This window comes from Coffea arabica, chromosome 11c (assembly GCF_036785885.1).
Source record: "Coffea arabica cultivar ET-39 chromosome 11c, Coffea Arabica ET-39 HiFi, whole genome shotgun sequence".
In the NCBI taxonomy this organism is placed as follows: domain Eukaryota; kingdom Viridiplantae; phylum Streptophyta; class Magnoliopsida; order Gentianales; family Rubiaceae; genus Coffea; species Coffea arabica.
The window spans coordinates 7,944,308-7,966,154 of NC_092330.1; the positions used below are offsets into that span (position 1 = coordinate 7,944,308).

A 21,847-nucleotide genomic window follows, 5' to 3' on the forward strand; every position below is an offset into this window, starting at 1 on the left:
ACTATAAGTACAATATGTTAATATTCTTGGTCAGTTAACTATAATTTCTAATAACACATTTGAAGACCTCACAAATCAAATTGTTTTAATCGAGCTCGGTCATCCTATATATCTGAAATTATTTTTGTGATCAACAAAAACAAAATGTGTGAGCTAATGAGGCCAATGGGAATTTTGTATGCATATGTAGTACAGATAATATTTTTAATTAAAAATATTTATTTTCTATTATACAAAATATGTACAAATAAGTGTTTTCTATTATACAAAATATGTATAAATATGTACAAATATTTAGAAGAAGATTTAGAAAAATGTTCAAATTTAAACGAATAACAAAGTTCGATAATATCCAAGTTTAACCAGATAAACAAAGGCAAAAAAAAAAAAAAAACTGTTGACAAAGTATTACCCTTATCCATCCTGGCAAATTTGTGTGCCTGACTTGTTCAATGTCAACACACCAATTGCCTCAAGCTCAAAATATAACAAAATAATTTGTATTATTAAATACCTAATATGAGCAAAATTAACCTTATAACTTTGCCATAAAGGAACGTATGTCAAAGAAAACGTAGATCCTCCGGAAAGTTGATCCTCCGTCAGTTCAACACTTTTTCGAAGAATGTGAACTAACACTTGACAAGAGTCCAGCCTCTCCAAAGTTACTTTGGCTTCACAGCCTCCCTAACATTACTTTGGATTCACATCGCAAAGAGTATAAATTCCAACACATACAAGGATTTATATAAAATTATTAATTATCAGATGGGATAATTTCAGAAAGCTCCCTCAAGATTTCCAATAATTGCACTTAAATACCCTCTAATATTTAAAATTACACTCTTCTCCCTTTTCAGCTGGATATGACCAAATGTCACCATCAATAACTTCCAAATGACTAAACTGCCCTGAAAAAGTTGTAAAAATGAGAAAATGAAATTGCATCAATAAATTTTTTTTTTTAGTGCTTCTTGGCGCCATTTGCGGGTGATGTAAGAACTTGAGGTGCCAATTGGTTACATGGTACCAAGAGAAACCAAACTACTTTTGAAAGGAATGGACTCAAGAAACCAAAGCTTCCTCTAGTTGGTGATCCTTCATCCGGTGAAGAATTTGGGCAAAAAAATGCATCATATATAGCTATTTCAGCTCCATCAACATCACTACAGGTAAAAGATCAAATTGTTTTAATTTATTGAACTTATTTAGAAGTTTTTTAAGTACCGTATCTTGTTGATCATCTTAATACTTGTCATATTAGCATTGAAGCTCCTCACAGCAGCATGTGGCCAAGATATAGGTGTTAGATTGCTTGTAAAAGTAGGCTAAAGGGATAATCCTCATTTGTGGGTGTTCATTGTCTAATGAAGATAAATCAGAGGTTATGTCTATTGTGGTTGATTTTGACATGCATGTGGAGTGCTTGATGTTTTTGGGAGCAAGTGTTTTGGACATAGACTAATGATGAAGTCTGCTCCTACACTGTACTGTACTGATAGTTCATTGTTGATGATCTGAAGAATATGTGCTGAGATTTTAGTAGAAATAAAGATGTTTGATCATTGATTAGGGCCTTAGTCAACTAGACCTTGCACGTTTAATTGAACAGCTTTATTTTCTGTTCATGCAAGAAAATTTTCTCATTCTCTAACTTTGTAATGGACAATGAGCATCATTAAGCTCGAATTAATCATTATATGCAATTCTAATGCTTGAAAGTGTGAAAACAGGATGCCGAGTGCAGTTGTCCATGACATTATTCTTCACTACAAAGAGAAGAAAATTAGAATTCCCAATGTGGATCCTGATGAGTGTTCTTACATAGTGCTTCTTAATGATGTTTATGAAAGAGCACTTCATGAAGTTACTGGGAATTTTAATTATCTGTTACATTTGAGATGTGTTATTCCAAGAAGTGGCAAAACTATGGATGTGAACACTGAAGTTGTTTTTGAAATGTTCAAGAGGCATGAAAATGAGCTGTTTTTGGATTGGATGAAGAACTTTTGGAAATGGTTCCAAAGCTAGTGCTTGCTGTGCTGTTCCTGTATCCCATCACGCCACAGACTGAAGAAGCAAGAATAAAAAAAGACAGCTTGATCAAGGATCCTAGTGCTGGAGTATACTTTATGAAACAAACTGTCGGAAATGCCTGTGGAACAATTGAGCTTCTTCATGCCATTGGGAATATTAGTTCAGAGATAAATCTTGTTGAGGGCTCATACCTGGACAAGTTCTTTAAAACTACGGCAAACATGAACCCAGAGGAACATGCGGCATTCCTTGAAAATGATAGAGAAATGGAAGTTGCTCATTCTGTGGCAGCTACTGGTGGTGACACAGAGGCTAGAGATAACGTGAACACCCACTTTATTTGTTTCACATGCGTGAATGGACAACTTTATGGGCTTGATGGAAGGAGGTCTGGACCAGTTGCACATGATTCTTCCTCTTCAAGCAGCTTGTTGCATGATGCAGCTAAAGTTATTCGGAAGATGATTGAGAAAAACCCAGATTCACTCAACTTCAACGTGATGGCCATTTCAAAAAGGGTTTGAGGAGAATAGACGATGCAACATGAACATCCATTGCTGCCATTGAGGAGTTGAACCACTTGGCTAGGACTGTTATTTTGCGCTAGTCATTACATGTAATGACAGAATCAGTTTTACTGGAATTATTAAGCCCTGGAAGAAGTCAGCTGTATCTTCAAAAATTACCAAGTTATAGTTTTGCCTGATAAGTAAACGATGACTCGTTACTGCTCCTACATACAATGGGGGCAAATTCGGTACAAAATTATGTATCAGCACTTTTTCTCAAATTTTAAGAAAGCTTTTGCTGGTAGGGACTAAAATTGTTATATATGTCATTCAAGGGGAGGGGAGTGTAATTTTTAATATTAGAGGGTATTTAAGTGAAATTGTCAAAAACTTTGAGAGAAGTTTCTGAAATTATCCCTTATCAGATTGCAAAACTCATGTTCGCTAGGCCAAAGGAGCTTATCCGAACAAAATCAGACATTTGCAAATCATAATGGAAGTGTGCCAAATCTCAAGTTTGTAAATATCCCTCAACGTGCCACATAGATGTGCAATTTGGTTTGTTTGGATTATAAGTTATTTGAGATATTTGTACTGTAATACTTTTTGTGATGTGATGTATGTGAGATAAAAAGGTGTACTGAAAATTGTAATGATGATATAAGCAAATATATTTTGAAAAATAATTAACTGTCCAAAATGTTTGTGCTAAACTGAATACAATTGCGTAATTTTTACCCCGTCTCCAAAGTCCCCGAATTTGCATGAAGACTTGGCATAATTTATTTAATGATCTAGGTAAATATAGCTTGAATAATCAAATTGGAAAAACTAAGATCTGTGTATAGTTTATTCAATATAATGGCCAAGTCAAACACTGAACTCCTTTCATTTAATATTTCAAAGCTTGAGTCAAAATCGATGTCATGTGGATGAATTTCACTACATAATACATGACTGGAATTGCAAATTTAAAAAGTAGTTTATTTAAATGAAAGGGCTTTGGTTCCCATGTCATGTTTCAACCTTTTAGAATTTTCACACGTCCGCTTTTCAATAGTCTAAAATAAACATGATTCAAAATTGTACAAGTTCCAAAAGTTATACTCAAATCAGGTTTTAGGGAAAAAATTGAGTGTTAAGAAAGTTATAAAATTGCATGTAATTTTGTTATCATTTATCAATACATATTCATTATGCTAAACTGACTATGGCCAAGACACATCCTAAACTTGTAGGGTAACTCTGGATCCTATCAAAAGTCATAGAAGTATCTCTTTAGCCTTCCCCACAACAACAATTCAGTTTGTAAGGTACTGTTGGTATACCTAAAAGGTAATTCGCAATTAAAACTACTTACCGTGGCATTCTAATACGAAACCAAATTGGCTAGGTAAAGTATTTGCTAGCACCCAATATTCAGCGGTACTAATGCTCAGTTAAATGGGTATACATCAAGCTATATAGGTCAAAAAATCATAAAATTTGCACCATTAGAAACTAGACTCAAAGGCTAAAAATCTTTAAAAGACATCATTAGACGATTCAGGCCACAAACTGGTCCAATTCGAGTCACAATTCAATGCTATTTTCATTTCTTAACTGTGTAGGTTACGGTTTCCAGCCAACTTTGCAAATTTTCTGGTACTTACAGACAATGAGGAGCGACAGTTTCCTCAATGTCTTTGAACACTAGTTGTAGAGTTTCGATCGAGCCGTTGCTCGTACATGTAATTTTTTTACCATTAAAGCAATGAAATCATCTTATCGTTTCGAAAAAAAAAAACAGACAATGAACAGAGTTGGAATTTTATACCACTGAAAACATTTTCAAATCTAGTTTCAAACACAATTGACGATACTTAATTTTGACTTTCCTACAACAAGTTATGACTAATTTCCTAAAACTGAGCAGAGGTGACTCTTAGTTGCGAAATTGCTTAAAACTCAAGGTGTTCTTGGTTATCTACATTAAAATTCTTCCAATTCCTTGTGTATATCCATGTTAGATTCTTGGTTACAAGTCAGTAGCAATATGTACAAGAAATCACTCCGATTTACGACTGTCCACTCTCATTTCCCAACTTATAGTGATCAAACTCATATTTTTCAAATGCAATTGATGGCAATCAATTTTGACTTTCCTATGACAAATTATCGCCATTTCCTAAAATTGTGCAGAGGTGACGGTTAGCTATGGAATTGCTTAAAACTCAAGGTATTCTTGGTTATCAACATTAAAATTGTTCCAATTCCTTGTCTATATCCATATTAGATGCTTGGTTACAAGCCAATAGCAATATGTGCAAGAAATCACTCCGATTATGGATTTCCACTCTCATTTTCCAAGTAATAGTTATCAAACTCATCATTTTTTGGTTCATAAAGATCACCACATTCTATTACGTTCTCTGTTTCCTAATTCTTCAAACAAGAATAAAAGAATCAGAAAGGAGTTTGGCGGCAGGATGAGATAGACATAGGCAAATTTTGTTTTTTCTCCCTCATATTCTTGTTACAAATATAAGTTATACCCATATTTGAAAACAATTTCTAATTCAGCCACAAATTTTAGGCTTTTAAAGTTTGGGTATTTAGCAGTGAAAGAAACTGGAAACTACAGCTGGATCTGTTTGGCTAGTGACATTCCGGTGATATGTTTGGTAAAGTTTTAAGGGCATCCCGGTGTAGTTTCATGAATAGAGACTACAGATCTTTGAATTTCATATCCTCCATTGCAAGTATCAGAAAAGTAAAGACTTTTCCCTATTAAATGGAGCCATGAAGTTAATCATTCGTCATTCTATGATTACTGCAATTTTTTGAATGTTACAGGTGATTATTTGTGTATTCATCTCTTCCACAGTAGGGAAGGAAGGATATAAGACATGTAAGGTTCCTGGGTTCCACCTATGAGTGCACTTTTGCCTCTTCTTCAAGGTGATTAGAGATAGTGATTTGTATCTAATGGTATAAATTCATTATTAGTTGGTCCTAAGGACCTATTTTGTTGCCTATACATGTTGTTAGTTCACGGCTTTGAACATGTTCAATTTGGTTTTGGATAGCAACTTGAAAATTCTGTTGCTTGCACTATAATATAGCATTCGATTTTTTTTGTTAGGGTTAGCTCCTAATATTGAGCATTTGCCTAGGTCAGATCGGATTAGATACTTTTGAAGCTTGACAATCTAAATGTTGCTCAATGGGATGCCTCTGGTGACAGAAGTACTCGTACGTACCACTAAGGATTGGCTGGGTTTGTATTAGAATATTAGATCATGAACAAATGGGTATTTTGTTGTGATTCTATATGTATTCACATAGCAGGACGCTTTATTATTACCAACTTATTGGATCCTCCACCTTCTTTCACCACTTAAACATGATTATTTCACTTGCGAATCTTGAAGCTAGGCTTTTTCAATTTAGTTTTGCTTTCTTATATGTACACTATTCTGGTGACAAAGGAATTGTACCAGATGCAATATAGGCTCATTAGTACTACTGTTTCTGTCAGTATTGTTACGAAATGGTTTTTGATTCTAGTTGCAAGGGCACCAGTTCTCCTAATTGTGATGGAAAATCTACTTGAAAGACATGAAAATAATTCCTGTAGTTCATTAAACTAGCATCCCCATATTTGCTTGAGTTGGCTTTCTTGAAAATTGAAGTAGATCTCTTTTCAAGGAGAAGAAAATCAAATTCTCAGCAGATGACAGGTGTCGAGCCTATGCAATAATAATAACTAAAAAGTCCAAATTACCACCACAATTAATTATAAAACAAATCCAAGTACTGGAGCAGGGACCCTAGGTGTGCAACGGGTTACTTGATTCACCCTGTTCCCAAAGAGTTTGCTTGGTTCGATATACCAGAATTGTCTATAAAAATATTCAGTTTGCATACAATGGCAAGTAGGGTCGATTCCACAGGGAACGGCTAGGAATTTGTTTCTTTCCAAGTCAATAGAATAAAATTGGGGATGATTAATGGGATGAAAATGGAAATAAAATAAATAAAATTCAAAAGATAACTCCACAAGTACAATTTACTAAAAATAGTAATTAATAAAATTCTACCCAAAGGATCAACTTTTCAGGCACTGTCCAATTAAATGATCATCGATGCAACGATATTTCATTCATCCGTCACTAGGTTGGTTATAGCAATCAACAAGTTCTGATAACCAGTTCTTCCTTACTTTTTCGACAGTCAAGGTACGACCATTGACTGCTTCTCTAACGAGAAAACAACCTTAGGTACGACCGTAGGAATTTAATTATCCAGTTGCATTAAAACTAAAAGAACCCAACCCTAACCAATAAACATGCTAAGAGAGTTTATTTAAATTAGATCTTGCGTTCCCCCAACATAAAACCAATTATGGTGGTTGTCACTAGATATCAACTAAACGAATAATTACGGATTTAATTTAGTTAATGTGGCAGTAGGCTATTAACTTAAATCAAATACCCGACCGTTGATATTCAATTAATAAAATACCCATGAACAATTAATCCAGGAAACGCACGAATAGTAACAAATTGGAAGAAATAATGAAAATTCGATTAGATCTCACAGATGTTATGGATCGCGCCCTCGCGTCGACCTTTGGGTAGGAGAGAAACCTAGCTGCTCCTCATCGTGTCACTTTCGTTTGATTTGATTGATAACATCCACGCAATTACCAAAGAATTGGGAAAAGTGAAATAACGCAGAAAGCAAAAAGAAAAGTCTTTAAGTATCTTTTCTTGCTTCGCGTCTGTCCGGAGAAGAAAAGGAATCAAGCAAAAGTCTTACTCAATTCGTACAAAAGCAATGGCCAAACATCAATTGTTCTCCAGGAAAAAAATAAAGCTAATCTACTATGCTCGCGTGAATCTGGCCTTTTCTCTATTCACTACCGAAAAAGAAAAGCACACGTCTGACCCCTCCCAAATTGAAACTAAAGCTACTCTAATCTATTAGCCATCAATCTAGCTTGTTTTTTTTTTCTTTTTGTAGCGCCGCTAGTAGAAGAAGAAAACGTCTGAGAGTTTCACTTTCTCTAGGGGGCTGGGTTTTGATCCTATGCATCTGGTTCACGTGGACCTGGTTTCCTAGTTGGCCCTGCTGCTACCAATCCCGCGGGTCCGGCTTTGGGTATTCTTCTAGAGTTTCTGGCATGGGCACATCATGAAATAGAGAGTCTTCTGGAAATTTGTTTCACGCGATCACTTTTAACACCAACCACCTACAATTTACACATATCAAATATGAGCAAATTCTCAATTCTTAGCATCATGAGTAGCCAAAATTAGGACAGAATAATAGTGCAAAATATGCCCAATAATTGCTCTATCAGCAGATGTTGGAGAAAAGGAATCCGGATAAAATCTTGCATCAAGGAATGCTAAGTTCTGTAGAGTGGTGGTTGCAGGTGTCTGTAAAGTCAAAAAAATTTTTCTTTCTTTATGGAAATGGAAACCCGGAGATTCTATGTTTTATTGTTTCCACCAGATTATGAACCACATGCAAAAGATTTTTTTCAGTTTCCTTTTATTAAGAGCATGACATGATTTACTGTACCGTTAAGCATCTTCGTTCTGAGAATGGATGTTGCTCTCTTTTAGTAATTATTTTGATGAATAAGCATACAGCCGAATGAATGAATGAAGAATTTAATTTATGGAATCGGAGGTAGGTAATCCCTTTGAATCCTACTAGTGCATACAATCTGTACCTATGTTGGGCTGCTCGATCATGTTCTCGAAGCCAAACTAATCATTTGCTAAACTATAAATTTTTCTATTTTCCAGTGCCAATTGTTTCTCTTTTCCTTTTACAATCTGATGATATAGAATGACCTTTTAGTATGATAAAACATATATTGTGTCAACTATATATGGACCTTTTAGTATGATAAAACATATATTGTGTCAACTATATATGCAAGGAGATAAACGGGATGGAAACCGTGGGCTGTTGCTCTTATGATTCTGATGTGAGATTGTTAGAAATATTCACTTGTTTTTAGTTGACCATGTTTATTTGTTTTGTTCTACCTAGTTAGTGGAGTTAGTGGGATAATTAGCGGAGTTGTTTTGAACTTTATAAATAGAGCAGTTTCATATTATGAGTTGAGTATCAGATTTACAAAAAAATAAATCTAGTCCTTTGTTTTTCTTATTATTTTTCTCAGTAATTGTATCAGTGGTACCAGAGCCAGGTTCGTGAGTGAAAATATAAATGAGTTGTGAGAGTTGTGTTGGTACCACGATGGGCACCAACAACTTTTTGCAGCTAGCAATTCCTTGCTTTGATGGTCACTATGATCAATGGAGCATGCTAATAGAGAAATTCTTGAGATCCAAGAAGTATTGGTAGGTTGTCAAATCTGGAGTAGTAGAGCCAAAAGACGAAGTAGTATTGTCAAATGTGCAAAAAATGGAGTTGGAAGCATTGAACCTAAAGGATCTTAAAGTCAAGAATTACCTTTTTCAACCTATTGATCGAGCTATCTTAAAGACAATTCTCAGCAAAGATACCTCCAAACACATTTGCGACTCCATGCAAAAGAAATATCAAGGAAATATGAAGGCACAACGGGTGCAGCTTCAAACTCTGTGAATCGAATTTGAGACTTTAAACATAAAATCAAGCGAGTGGGTCATAAATTATTTCACAAGAACGATGACAATTGCTAACAAGATAAGGATCCATGGAGAGAATTTGGACGACGTCACCATTGTCGAGAAGATTTCTCAATCAATGGCAGATTTCACTGCCATTGATGCACTTTATAGAGGAATGAATCAAAAGATATTGATGCACTTTCAATTGATGAGTTGCAGAACTCTTTGCTAGTTCATGAGCAAAAAATTAACCAGCAAGAGAAAGAGGAGCAAGCATTGAAGACTTCAAAAGTCACCCAACATCAAGACACTACAAGAAAATTGCGTTTCTGTGACAGGCGAAAGTCGTCACTAAAAATTCAGAAGTCGTCACAAAAAAAAACAGTGACGACTTTTACTGCTGTCACAGAGCTGTCACTAGCTCTATGTCACAAAAGGGGGTCCATGTGACGACTGTTGAAAGTCGTCACAAACGATTTCGCTTTTGTGATGACTCTTGTCGTCACTCATTATTGTACATTATGTGACGACTTTTATTGTCACTAAGCTGGCTAAATTCTTGTCACAATCAACCCTTAGAGTTGTCACATTATGCTTCCATTCAGTGACGACTTTTGTTGTCATTGTTTTCCATCCATAAAAAGTGACCACTTTCTGGTGTCACTAGTGAAACTTGTTGGCAGTGACAACTTTTTTATTGTCATTTATTTTTTTTGTAAAAAGCAATAATCTAATGTTAATTACGCAACATAGCTGCCAACAATCATAAAACGTTCATTGAGTAGCAATGAGAAAAAAAAAGCCAACATACGAAAAGAAAGCCAACATTCATTTCCAATAGAAGATCAACCCAAATACACACACACACACACACATATATATATATATATATATATATATATATATATATATATAAATGTTGCCTCAAATGAGTCATAAAGCATGCACCATCCAAAATAAGCCATTCAGTTACAATACTAGTGATTTCCCATCCACAATAGAGAGTAGTAAAGTTCTATACAAAAATATGAGCACGATTCCCATCTAGAACAAAACATGAGCACGATAGGCCTTGTAGTCTTCAAATCAAAAACCATCTTCACAGCAATGACTGGCTTCTTCTTCTTGGGAATCGTGTTAGAACCTACACGTTACCAAAATTGAAGCAATGAGCACTGGTGTTAAAACTGGAACTACACTTCTAGATAGGCACCATATTATAAAAACTAATGTCACTCTAATTTGAAATTATAGCAATCTAAGTAAATTGCTTAACACAAAAATAAAGTGAAATTATAGCAAATAAGACAATGAATGTATATTCTGTGAAATATAGAATAACAATACAAACACAATAAATATCTGCATGTTCACAAATATATATGCAATAACAATAACAATAACAACAATAAAATCCTAAAATCATTGAGAGCCTAGATGATCGTGAACCACACAATATATCAAGAAAAAAAAAACACACACACACACACACAATCACAGGTGCCTCTTTTTCCTTAGCACAAAAAGAAAATTCTGATACAGAAAAATTTAGATGAGTTCGACAAAGAAAAAAGTGGAATACATCCCAAAGTGAAAAACCATCTCAAAAGGGGAACTCACGAAACCTAACTGTTGCCTCAATGAGACTTGCCAAATTAATTTAAAAGGAAAAATATTTCAACTAGCCGCAAAGTTATGTTTCAAGAAGCCACAAAGGCATACTCCCGCCTGAGAGCCACAAAGGCATACTCCCGCCTGAGAGCCACAAAGTTATGTTTCAAGTAGAAGGCAACTGCTCTTACCTTCAAGACATATTGAAGTGCAGAACAAGCAAAGTGTACATATGCCACATATAATAACTTTGACTGTCTTTAGCAATTAAGAGATGAAATAGCTATGCTAAAAATATTTGTAGATAAATTACACTTCCACTTGGAGCAGTAGATGCAATATAACGCATTTTGAGAGATGACAGGACAAAGGAACCTAAACCAATCCCATCTATTACATCTCAATGTGCTTTGACTGCCAGTGTCATGATCAGCAGCTCAGGGTAAATTAGTATACAAAAATGTTTCCATGGTAGTAAGGTACAGGAGTAACAGGACAACCTCTGTCCAGGTGCATCCATTAGTTTTGCAGCTGGATAGGCATAATCAATGAGATCAACAGAACACAAAGCTCAGAAGGTGCATTTACAAAGACATGCATGTTATTTCAATCTATTACTGAACTTTGCAACCATATATCCTTTTGATCTGTGTCTAAGGGGCTAAAATTACAAAAAGTAGAGAGATTGAAACGAAGTGAAATTCAAGGCATAGACTAAGAATGAAACATTAATTCCAGAGAACTGGTTTGTCAAGATTGTAAAAATGTTCTTACGGTATAGTCCCTTCAAATATGGATGCTGACCACAATTAAGCTCAATTACCACCTCCAGCTGGGGATTGATCTCTTTAAATGCTGGCAAATGAGATTCCATGAAAGCCCTGGTGTGTTACGGACATGGTTAGTCCTTTCATTGCGCTAGAAGACGACAGGAATCTACAACTTTTTATTTCATACTCTCTCCCATTTAGATTAAAGAGAATTGTCCTTCATCATTAAGATTATATTAATGATATTTTTCTTATCAAAATTGCTTTTCTTTTGGTGGAACTGTGCTTGTAAACTAGCAGATAACTAATCTAAAGCAGGGAAAACTCGCTTTTTATATAAGCTAAACAAATTGTATTATAAGACCACATCCTGGACAGTCAAAATGCCATTCAAAAGCAGCAACAATGCCTAGTAGACTATAATTTAACCATTCCTTTAATACATATTTAAAAGATTCGACAGAAATAGTAGCATAGGAACTTGCACTGTCAAGTTGGAATTGGCCCAGATATATAGATTTTTGGAGTATGATTGAATTAGGGCCTGTGTCATATAAAGTGTCCGCTTACATAACAAGAAAAATGAGTGGACACAATTTAACATAGAGTTCCTGATATTGCCACAAGTAGGATTTCTAATGACTACCACATGTATTCAGTATTCAATGTTATCCCTTTTAACTTCTATAGTCCTCACAGTAATGGAAATTCGTAACCTACAAAACATTGTGGTAGCAGTCAATCTACATGCATTTAGATATGTTATCTATCCATTGCTCTGGTGAAAGAAATTCAGTACTATCTATACACTTGAAAATCACTTTGTATAACCAATGACATTGACCATACATATCAAATAAACATTCAACAACAAACGAAATGCAAAAGTAAGAATCTAAAATCACTAAAATTGACTTAAGATAATACATTGAGGAGCTATAATTGGAACATTCTCCTCAGAATAGGCTAATCTAAACTAAAGAGCTATCACACGGTCAAGAAGATAAATTTGTGATGTACAGATTTACCGATTCTCAGGTGATTGCTAGTAACTGGGATTTGAAAAGTATAAAGATCAAATTTTTGTCCTTTTGAGTATATTCTGCTATTTTCCTGTGGTTGAATCAACGACAAAATCATATCGTACATGTAATCAAGTCAAGTCATTAAAGAAATTTGTACAGGCAAAAGTTCTGAATACAAGAGCAAGAAATGCAGAAGCAATTAAGAAAAGCATACCTGAGGCCTCTACTACTTCCACCCCAGTCACAATAGCTCACAATTTGTCCCCCCATTGTGCTGTCCCAATGTCGTGCAACATGTCATTTAAATCTTCAGTATCACTATCCTCTTCTCCATCCCCATGTTCAGTACTATCCCCACAATTTTGGTGTTGAAATTGTTCCCCATGGTGTATCCATCTTGTGTAGCTTTTACGAATGCCTTGAGTCAATAAATGATCCTCCACAACTGTTTTAGTTTGGTTACAAAAATTATTGCATTGTGTACATGGGCATGGGATTTTCTGATTTTCAACTTTTTGAGAATATGCAAACTTGAGGAAATTTTTGACTCGGAGTTCATAAGCCTTGTCCTTCCTATTGCTAATCTTCATCCAAGTTTTATCCATGTCCTAGATATAGACACATCAGCCTTTAGTACAAAATACTTTTCTAATATCAAACTAAAGAGAATACAAGTTTTTTATGAGACTTTCATGCAAAAGAAATGGAAGAAGATTTCGGCAAACTGAAGGTTTCGACAACACTAGCTGCAATTTTCATTTTCAATTGCGGATTCCTTATCAGATTGAATATCAAACCAGGCAATGAGACAAAACCAAGTAGCAGAAACATCACGAAACTCAGAGGCAGTCCTGATATGCTAATCAGATTTACAAGTTCATCAACTAGACTCAAATGCGTAAACTTGAGACAGGGATAGGGAAAGATAAAATGCAGCAATGAGCATTGAACGAATGCCCTGTTACAGCCTGCTGTTAGACCACTTGGGCATTTCAACAAACAGTAAACGAACATGAAAAATTCCAGCAATTCTTTGCTCAAATGAAGCCACGGTTGGCCCCAAAATCATCAGAAGTACAAGGGATTTCAAATTCAATCATGATATAACATGCGCATGCTAAAATTTGAACAATCAACGGGGCAATTGCAATAAACGAAGCCATGGCAGACATGCTTAGAGGACTTGGGAAGGAACTGAAATTCAAAGAAAAATGGGCGACTTATAGTGCTCTTACTTGAGCGGTGGCGACGGCGATTATGACGAAGCCGAAGACGGTGAGTTGGAATTGGAAGATGACTAGGTCTGACTTCGTCCGAGAGCCTTCATCTAGTGTTACAGAGAACGGCAGCAGCCCAGGAGGTTGTGCGCGGTGTTGGCGATGGCAGACAGCAGCAGAGCGGACGCGGACTGGTGGTGACCTGGTTCTTCCTCCTCTGTCCGTTGCCGCGTCTTTCTCTCCTGATCTTCCCGTCAGCCGCCACTCTTCCTTCACTCTATTTTTTTTCTTTTCACGCTCAAGGCCTCCCTTCCAAGAACCCTAGCCGCTTCTCTGCTCTTCTGTTTCTCTTTTTCTCCTCTAAAACCTAGCCTAAATTTGTCTAAGTGTTGGAAGAGAGAAGCGGCGAGACTTTTGTTTGTGTGTGAACAACCAAAACGACGTCGTTTTGTAGAGATTTCAGCCACCCGCCTCGCGCCTCGCGCCTCTTTCAGATTTCAGACTGGCGCTCTTTTTTTTTGGCATCTAAGCACGTCTTTGAGATTCCAGGATTCACGCCTTTTGCTTCATACATCTTTTTTCTTTTTTTTTAGCCAATTTTTTTTTCAGGTTTCTTTTTTCATACTTAATCTCTTTTTTTTTTCCTTAATCTCATCTATAAATATCAAATAAATTATTTGATATTGGTTTCTTTTTTGTGCATGTATATATATGTGTGCTTGTTTGTGTCTATATACATCTTTTTGGGTTTGGACAACTCAATATACAAATTATTTAAGAAATTACCTTACAATAAAACTTACACAATAAAACATGTTTCAAAAATTTAACATGCATAGAATTGCTTATATACAGTATAGCACTTCTTACTCATGCTTATACTACTCTTTGTCTATTACTTAGTTTTTATAATAAATTAAAAGAAACATGTAATCAAATATTCTGTTAATTGTGTGGCAACTCTCAATCTTATTGCACAACAGATATTTTACTGAATAATTTTAATTTCGTATATACCCATTCCATATGAAAATAATTATTACTTATGATGTATTACACGTTATACTAATCTTTCACAGTGCTAACATTAGACTACAAATTATATTCAATTACACTTTTTCAAATTATTTCAGTTATTGATTTTTGGGGGTTGTTATAAGGAATAATAAATTTTTATGCTCAGACATGTCTATTATGTCAATTTAGCAAAAATTACAAATATCTAAAAATAGTTTGTTATTATATCATTTGCATTTTGCTAATACGCAATGAATAGGGGCTAAATTATAAAATTAGGGTGTCATATCTTCGGTGCTTTTGCTCATATAAAAGAATTGGGGGCTAAATAATAAAATTAGGATGCCATAGTAGAATTAGTGAAATTTGATGAAAATACTATAGAATTGCTTATATACAGTATAGCACTTCTTACTCATGCTTATCCTACCCTTTGTCTATTACTTAGTTTTTATAATAAATTAAAAGAAACATGTAATCAAATATTCTGTTAAATGTGTTACAACTCTCAATCTTATTGCACGACAGATATTTTACTGAATAATTTTAATTTCGTATATACCCATTCCATATGAAAATAATTATTACTTATGATGTATTACACGTTATACTAATCTTTCACAGTGCTAACACTAGACTACAAATTATATTCAATTACACTTTTTCAAATTATTTCAGTTATTGATTTTTGGGGGTTGTTATAAGGAATAATAAATTTTTATGCTCAGACATGTCTATTATGTCAACTTAGCAAAAATTACAAATATCTAAAAATAGTTTGTTATTATATCATTTGCATTTTGCTAATACGTAATGAATAGGGGCTAAATTATAAAATTAGGGTGTCATATCTTCGGTGCTTTTGCTAATATAAAAGAATTGGAGGCTAAAAAATAAAATTAGGGTGTCATAGTAGAATTAGTGAAAGTTGATGAAAATACTGTAGTATACAGTGATGCAAAAAGTTGTCACAAAATTGGAATCGGGTAGACCTTCAATGACAACAAGTTATGTTGTCACTGTAGAGAGAGCATTTGTGACGACTTTACTTGAGTTGTCATAAAATCATTTCCCGCGGCATCAAATGAGATGCGCGCCAACTATTTCGTGACGAGTTGAGAATGACAATTTCCAATGTTGTCACTGATTATGCTTGTGCTGTACTCATCAGTGATGACACCTAATGTCGTCACTGAATTAGGTTATCTGTGACAAGATTTTTGTTGTCACATAAATTTGTGTCACTGAAAAATATATTTCTTGTAGTGAGAGGATATAGAGGACAAGGCAGAGGTAGAGGCAGAGGCAAAAGAAACAATGATTGTGGCAACCAACAACAACTCCAACACCAAGAAAATCAATTTCAAAGAAGAGGATGAGGATAAGGAGGCCATCAATCAACAACTCATAAGCTAAAATCAACAGACAAGTCTAATGTTGAATGCTACAAATGTTATAGGTATGGCCATTATCAGTCAGAATGTCCAACTAATTTAAATAGACAAAATGCAGAAAGAAGTAACTTTGCAGAAAAAGAAGAAGTGTATCTTTTGATGGTGTGTCACATGAGTGAAGAAACTCAACAAGACATGTGATATTTAGACACCGGTTGCAGCAACCACATGTGTGGAGATAAGAAGACATTCTCTTAGTTGGACGGGTCATTCCATAATATTGTCAAATTTGGTGATAACTCTATAATTTTCGTTATGGGAAAAGGAAAGGTAACCATCTAAACTAAAGGAAATTCTACTCACACTATCACTGATGTTCTTTTGCTCCAGACTTAAAGATAAACTTGCTTAGTGTGGGTCAGTTACTAGAAAAGAGGTATGAAATTTCTATCAAAAAATGGAGTATATCGGGCTTGAGATGCAAAGTCGGGCTTAATTGTTCAAGTTAAGATAATGGCAAATCATATGTTCTCACTCTATTTGCAAAGCTCGATTCATTCATGTTTCTCAACAAAATCAAAAGATGTGGCATGGTTATGGAATTTTCGTTATGGACACCTAAACTTTAGTGGATTAAAGACTTTGCAGCAGAAAAATATGATAGCTGGTCTACCTCATATTACAATTCCTTTAGAAGTTTGTGAAGAGAGTGTCGTTGGCAAACAACATCGGGATAGTTTTGCAAAAGAACAATCGTGGAGAGGAAAGAATGTATTGGAACTAGTTCATTCCAATTTATGCGGACCCATAAATCTGCCATTTAATTGTGAAAAACATTATTTTATGACATTTATTGATGATTCTAGTCGAAAAACTTGGCCTATTTTTTGCAGGAAAAATCTAAAACATTTTCAGCCTTCAAAAATTTCATTACTCTTGTTGAAAAGAAAGCAGGCAAGTCCATAAAGATTCTTCACAGCGATCGTAGTGGAGAATATAACTCACAAAAATTTGTAAATTTTTTGGGAAAGCTTGGAATTCAGAAGCAGCTTACAATAGCCTATACACCACAACAAAATGGTGTTTCAGAGAGGAAGAATCATACAATCTTGAAGATGGTGAGGACCATTTTGATCAAAAGCAGTGTTTCAAAAAGTTTATGGCTTGAAACTGTCAACTGGAGCATATATTCATATACTGAACAGAAGTCCCACACTTGCTGTTAAAAATATGATGCCTGAGGAAGCATGGAGTGGATTGAGACTAGCAGTGGATCACTTCAGGATTTTTGGACGCACTACCTATGTCATATTCCTGACCAAAAGAGGACAAAACTAGATAATAAAGGAGAGAAATGCATTTTTCTTGGTGTTAGTGATCAAGCAAAGGCCTACAAACTTTATAATCTTATCACTAAGAAAATTGTCATTAGCCGGGATATAATTATTTATTGCAAAAATTTTTGGCCATGTAGCAACAATGTTATTATATAACAAATACTTGCTGATTTTGATGGAATTGATGCAAAAATAGGTAGTAGCCGATAGAACAAATTCCATCAGATGGTTCAGATGATGTTCCAAGTTTCCAAACAGTAGTAGAAGATGAAGAACGGTCTCAACGTATTAGAAAGGACCTACATGGATGATCATTTATAAGCTAACTAGAATTGATCAATCTGAGGATCCACTTATATATTTTGCTCTATTTTCTGATTGTGATCCTACGGGTTATGAAGAGACTATCAAAGATTCAAAGTAGCAGAAGGCAATGGATGAATAAATTACAGCTATTGAACGAAACAACATATGGGAGTTAATTGATCTTTTAGAAAGAGAAAAGACAATTGGTGTCAAGTGAGTGTACAAGACGAAATTGGAGTAGAATAGAGAAGTTGACAAGTACAAGGCACATTTAGTAACTAAACGCTATAAGCAAGAATTTGGGGTGAATTATGGAGAAGTTTTTGCTCCAGTCGCAAGGTATGACATGATTAGGATAGTGATTGCATTGGCAGCACAACATTCATGGCCTATCTTCCAATTGGATGTGAAATCAGCATTTTTACATGGTGATCTACAGGAATAGATATTTATTGATCAATCTCCAAGTTATTTAAAGGTTGGAAGTGAATATAAGGTATACAAATTCAAAAAGACATTATACGGGTTAAAACAAGCTTTACGTGCTTGGTATAGTTGTATAGATGCTTTTTTTTTTTCTAAGAAGGAATTTAAAAATGTCATATGAGCATACACTTTTTATAAAGATTGGAGATGGAGGTAAATTGCTCATTGTTTGCTTATATATTGACGATCTTATTTTTATTGGAAATGATAGTTCCATGTTTGAGAAATTTAAAAATCTATGATGACTGAATTTAATATGTTTGATCTTGAAAAGATGCATTATTTTTTGGGCATTAAAGTGGTGCAATGTACTATTGAATTTTGTCTCTCAAAGAAAATATGTGCAAGAAATTCTGAACAAATTTCAAATGAAGAATTGTAATTCTGTTAGTATACCAATTGAAGTGGGTTTAAAACTCATCAAAAAACCTGAAAGAAAGATGGTTGATAGCATCCTTTACAAGGAATTTGTGGAAAGTCACATATATTTGATAGTCACAAGGTCTGATATTATGCATGTAGTAAGTCTTTATTAGTAGATACATGGAAAGTCCAAAGGAGACACATCTTCTAGTTGCCAAGAGAATTTTTCGATACTTGTAAGGAACCATTGAATATGGGTTGTTTTACAAGATGGTGAAAAATCAGATCTGTTTGGTTTTACTAACAATGATGAAGCAAGCGATTTTGATGATAGAAAGAGTACGTCCGACTATATATTCATGATGCGTTCAACAGCTATTTCACGGTATTCAAAAAAACAAATAGTTGTTACTTTATCAACAATTGAAGCAGCATTCGTAACTGCAACGACCCGTGCTTATCAAGCAATTTGACTACGGAATATTCTTGAAGAATTGCATTTTCAACAAGAAAAAGCTACTACAATTTACTGTACCAATAGTTCTGTCATTAAACTCTCTAAAAATCCAGTTCTACATGGAAGAACTAAGCACATAGATGTGAGGTTTCACTTTCTAAGGGAATTCACAAGGGATGAAATAATTGATTTTTTCCATTGTAAAAATGAAGATCAGATTGCTGACATAATGATCAAACCATTGAAGTTATCCACGATTCAGAAACTAAGGAAGCTGTTTGGAATCTGTGTAGTTGATAAGTCCTATTAAACTAAATATTTGGAAAACTTGTAGTTTAAGAGAGGGATTGTTAGAAATATTCATTTGTTTTTAGTTGGCCATGTTTGTTTTGTTCTACCTAGTTAGTGGAATTAGTGGAGTTAGTGGAATTAGTGGGATAGTTAGTGCAGTTGTTTTGAACTCTATAAACAAAGCAGTTTTATGTTATGAGTTGAGTATCAGCTTTACAAAGAAATAAAGTCTAGTCCTTTATTTTTTTTTTATTTTTCTCAGTAATTGTATCAGAGATGTCAGATGGCTTACTTCATTTACTATACTTGTCCTTAGTGATAATCGGATGCCTGCATAACTTTGGTCCTCAGAGAAGCTTATGGAGAGATATCTTTTTCTTTGCCCAACTTGTTTGAGTGCTTTTTATCAGCTTCAGAAGTTCTGCCTCTTTTACGTCTCCCCAGAGTTCTTAAGTTCCTACTTTTGGTTGAGATTACAAAGAAAATGTCATTAGATAAATACGTGGCAACCAGTTGCTCTCCATTTCTGTCACAAAGGATGAATATCTTTCTAACCTTACTTCATGGCGGAGCCAAATGATTATGAGGGTGGGCAATTGCCCCCTCCGCCACCCTCAACTTTGAGAAAATTCTGTTTTAGATATAGCACTTTTGAAAATTCTTAAGTTACTCCTTTATTTGCACCCCTGAAATATTTCAAATTCCCATTCTTATCAACTTTACCACTCAATATTTTTGAAATTCTCTTTCTTATCTATATTGACCCCTTTAAAATTTTTTAATGTCTCCTTTTTATTTGCATTGGCCTCCCATAGTAAATTAAAAAAAATCTTAATTCTTACACTTCACAATAGTGTTGGGTCTAATTAAAGCTAATTAATGATGGAAATCCTAGAACAAACTCTTTTGACGTTTCTAAATTACCACTACATTATAGCACAACTTAGATGTCAAAATATAATTGACATAATGAAAAAAATAATGTTTAACATAAGTGCCTTTTGATGTGGTGTCAAAAATTTGTAACCCTTGACCCTAGAGTATTGGCTCCACCACTGTTTACTTGTATCACCGAGACTTAACTTTGTAGTTCAATAATGCAGTAAATTTTTCACAAGACAAAATCGTTCATGAATATTGTCTACATCATGCAGCAACACACTAGAAAATGTAAATTCTTGTGAACCAGCCGTAGAAGTTACTCTTAAGCATTCGAAACTTACAAGAGTCGAAGCATCATGGAAACTGGTTTGCTCTTTCTTTTTTTTCTTTTTTTTTTTTTGCCCTTTTTATTCTGTATACTGCCTTTTTTGGTTGTTCATTTTCTTCCTAAAATGTGGGGATTGAAGATCTATTATTAAATTTGTGAATTTTTCTTAGGATATAAGTTTTTTTTTAAAAGCAAATTTCATTAACAAATTGCTGGAAATTGATCCAACATGATTTGATTTATATCACTACTCTAATGGCAGACTTCAAAGAAATTTTGGACTCGACAGATTAATTAACAATACCCATTCTAGTCTAAGAAGTGATTAGCATAAAAACTCTGCAGTATGAAATTTGTCCTACTATGGTAGCTTTTGTTCTGATAATATGGTTTGAGAGTATTCTCGTCTTCCTTTATTAGAGAAATTCCTGTTTTACATTACCTCCTTGTACCATGTAGAATAAATAATACATCACTTCTTATTTATTTTCTTTTTCTTTAATCAAAAAACACAATTTCATTAGGATAAATCTGAACTAATGCTGTAGAGCTTAAATTAGAATCCAGGGATTCAAAAAGGAAATCCAAGGATTCGAAATCTTATTAATTTCTACGAGACAAAATTTAGCCATACATTATCAAGTGATATAGAAGAAATTGAAAAAGCGTTGAAAGATGATCGGAGTTCTAATGGAACATTTTCCATAGTTGATGGATTTTAGAATCCAAAGGAATTTCAGATTTTACGAATTAATTGCCCTTCCTTTTAATGACAATGAATAAATCGAACGTAGAACAAGCAGAAAAATTTAAAGCTGCAAATCAATAAAATTACAAGCAATGGAGTAATAAAGAAAAGTTCTCAAATTTTATAGAGGCAAAGCAACTGACCTTTGGCTACACATCTTTCATTTCTGCTCTCAAATAAAGAATTTTCAAGATGCTAGTATAACAAGGAAAACGAAGGACGAAAAGGGATAGTGTTGCCATATTGCTTTGGTACAGATTAATTTATCTTTGATTAGGTGCACTCGAAATTCATCTTTAATTTTCTTTAAACTGCCATTTGAACGTCTGTTTTGTCAGTCAAAGGATTAAGGAGAAATATTTAACCGACTATGATTTCAGCACAAATTTCTCGTCAAAAGAAATTCACAACTGGACAATAAGTAATGTTTGCCTAAAAAAAATTCAAATCTA

At 34.4% G+C, this 21,847-nt stretch overlaps 1 protein-coding gene and 1 long non-coding RNA gene across 2 annotated transcripts; one reads left to right on the top strand and one right to left on the bottom strand.

The window, feature by feature from the left end:
• Positions 1–1,985: 1,985 nt before the first annotated feature.
• LOC113715361 (ubiquitin carboxyl-terminal hydrolase 3-like) lies at positions 1,986–2,658 on the top strand. The gene has a single exon (XM_027239545.2). The coding sequence runs from the start codon at positions 2,016–2,018 to the stop codon at positions 2,559–2,561; it is 546 nt and encodes a 181-aa protein (XP_027095346.1). The 5' UTR covers positions 1,986–2,015; the 3' UTR covers positions 2,562–2,658.
• A 7,434-nt stretch (positions 2,659–10,092) lies between these two features.
• Positions 10,093–12,134, bottom strand: LOC140016371 (uncharacterized). The gene is made up of 2 exons (XR_011822755.1): positions 11,549–12,134; positions 10,093–10,307 (listed from the first exon to the last, which is right to left on the bottom strand). It is a non-coding gene; the product is annotated as an uncharacterized lncRNA (long non-coding RNA).
• Between the last annotated feature and the right edge of the window lie 9,713 nt (positions 12,135–21,847).

Coding starts and splice junctions, on each gene's coding strand:
- LOC113715361 (XM_027239545.2), top strand. CDS start 2,016: ATGGTTCCAAAGCTAGTGCTTGCTGTGCTGTTCCTGTATCCCATCACG.